This window comes from Opisthorchis viverrini, assembly GCF_000715545.1.
Source record: "Opisthorchis viverrini unplaced genomic scaffold opera_v5_301, whole genome shotgun sequence".
Lineage (NCBI taxonomy): Eukaryota > Metazoa > Platyhelminthes > Trematoda > Opisthorchiida > Opisthorchiidae > Opisthorchis > Opisthorchis viverrini.
The window spans coordinates 78,252-80,788 of NW_008751955.1; the positions used below are offsets into that span (position 1 = coordinate 78,252).

The following is a 2,537-nucleotide window of genomic DNA, read 5'->3' on the forward strand; positions in this document are numbered from 1 at the left end:
GCGCACTGGCTCACATAAGACACGTTCTTTAGAGGAGTAGGCTCTAGATTCTTCAAGCAAACAAAATCAGGAAAATAAACTTTCGTTAATTTCTCAATCTAATACAAGAAAGCTGTTTTCACTAACACAATTCCTAACGGGATTAACTATAAAATACTTATCGGCAAAACTTTGCTCAGACAAATCATAAGCAAGTGTCAGATCTACAAAGCGCCGGCAGACTGGGAGAAGCGAAACAAGGGGCTAAGGCAGACATATAATTCCGGTCGTGAATGCTTGAACGCATTGCAAAACGGTGGTTATCGGAAATGGAGGTTCACAGCAAGTGTTGCGAGAGGATGGCGGAAAAATCCAATGAGGTGAGGCTTGGCAATAAAAGTCTCGCGATACCAAAACCTACCGAAATATCAATCGAATGATAAGTGCCGCATGGTACAATGTCATCTTCCTGAGAAACACCATCCCAGGCTCATCATGATCTGTTTGCACTGGCCGGTACTAGGGTCTGGTGTGTAAGGTTGGTTGTGTTTCCACAGAGGTTTCCGTGTCTTGGGCTGCGTCATGCATGGTCTAGCCCTAGTTTGCCTATGCAAAAGTAGTAAACCGGGTCTCCTGTAATAGAACCAACCCTGGGTGGCTGCAACTTCGGTGTCGTCACCAAAAACGTCATATGTGCGCCATAAAAATACACCGTGACAGCAGCTCTCCAAAGGAAGGGCTTGCAGCAAAATTTGAATAGGAGAATGATCCCAAGCCCAGTACCCAATTCTGCAGGTCTACACCCCAGGGTTCAAACCGCTCACAATCACAACCGTTCTAAATTACATAAACACCGGGTTTGAGACCCGGAGCTGTCCCGGTAGGAACACACTGGGCACACTTAATGAGAGGTAGGTCCGTCTTGGCTGCCTAATGGTGGACTTGGCTGATGTATTTAGGCAGCAGCACTCTGTTGGCTCTCAAACAGCACCAGAAAGTTATGAGAGTATTACACCGCGAACAGCGCTTATTTATCCAAAAGAGTAGAGGTCGTTTTTGGACAAACACGCTTGATGAGCGAAGTCTTTTTTAGTTTCATGATGCCTTCTGTCCCATTGAAATTGGAAGGAGAACCCTATTCAATCGATTCTCTTGAGAAGCATGCTTAGTTTTTGGCAACCGCGAAACCGAAATTTCAAGGTCAGGTGTTGTGAAGACGTTCTTTTGATTATAGCCCACCCATAAGTCTTTAACTATTTTTTATACTAGGTGACTATTTTTTCACCAGAGATCCCCTAATTATCTGCGGTCACGAAGTTGATCAGGTCTCCCTTCTTCAGTAGGCTTAATAGGTGTCAGTTCCCAACGCTTTTAACCTTCTCCTGCATAATCGTCCCTGACGGCGTGCCGCCATTTCCCCACCAATTTAGTTATTCCGGAACATCAACTTTTCCACCAACTGATTTTTCGTTCCTGACCGGAAACGCCACTCATCGCAAAGTTTACACTACTACTCCTCAACCTACTTAGAAGTATTTCATTATGACACCGCTCCCGTCTTTCATCCTCTAAGCGATTGCCAGACCCCGAACCCCCATCAACTATCTCCACAGTATATCCAAAGAGGCGGCCCGCAGCCAGAAGACCCAGCTCCCAACCCCCACATCCATCGAGGCCGGCAAAAACTGTACCACAGACAACCACAGATTGTTCAGTAGTCCTAACTGATATATCTTTTCTTCCGCAACTTGGCAGCACTCTCCCCTCACAACTACCAGTAGAATCTCAGGTCTTGAAAGAACTGGAAAATCTCAGAATCCGTCTACATATTATGGAAAGTGAAATGTCTTCCTTGCGAACCATACAATCGATTGCATGTCTTTTAACTCCTGATGCAATATGTGATCCCGTTTGAGCACACCAAAACTGCCATCTTGACAGCATGTGGCATGCTGGATTCCATGTGTACAGTTCGGTGGCTTCGAAAGTCGAAACCATCCATGTGCTGCCCGATAACAATTCAATTCCGGGGTGAAAAAGATGCTGCGCGTCTGCTAACAGCCCGAACTCTTCTCTCATCTACCAAAAAATTCCATACCTTGAAACCTAAAGCTGCTGGTACAAGAATGCAAAGACAACTTACCAAAAAGTCACCGGAACCTGTTGCATCGTCACCCACCAGTACTTGCGCTGACGAGTGCTACAATTCCACACAAAGCTGTCTGTTGGACCCAGGTCCTGTACCCCACGCTCATGACCATGAGCCCTCCACTCCTATCTCTGAGCATCCGCAAATGTTATCTCCGACCTCCATCACGCCAGCGAGGTTGACTGCTGATTTAGGTAACTAATCAGCCCACACATGAGGCTGTGTTGGAGAATGATAGCACAGCTTCTAACTATTTACCTCCTGACCTAATGACACTTCGTGTCTCCCCACCAAGGCGCTTCCTTGGACTCAAGCACCTGCTGTCCAAGCCCCGAACCGTAACCCCTTCTCCTGTACCGACTCCCCGAGCTTATGTTCTTCGCCCTTCTACAAACCTAACCAAACCCGT

At 46.6% G+C, this 2,537-nt stretch overlaps 2 protein-coding genes across 2 annotated transcripts in view; one reads left to right on the top strand and one right to left on the bottom strand.

Moving 5' to 3' along the window:
- Nucleotides 1-2,537, top strand: part of T265_09693 (hypothetical protein) — a gene marked incomplete at both ends in the record, with an annotated part of 87,780 nt that overhangs the window by 47,575 nt on the left and 37,668 nt on the right. The gene's annotated exons all lie outside the window — the stretch shown is intronic.
- The window catches only part of T265_09692 (hypothetical protein), a gene marked incomplete at both ends in the record, with an annotated part of 25,880 nt that overhangs the window by 4,645 nt on the left and 18,698 nt on the right, over nt 1-2,537 (bottom strand). The window contains one exon of the mRNA XM_009175848.1: nt 1,506-1,664. Coding sequence (XP_009174112.1) covers nt 1,506-1,664 — 159 coding nt within the window. The remainder of the gene's footprint in view (nt 1-1,505; nt 1,665-2,537) is intronic.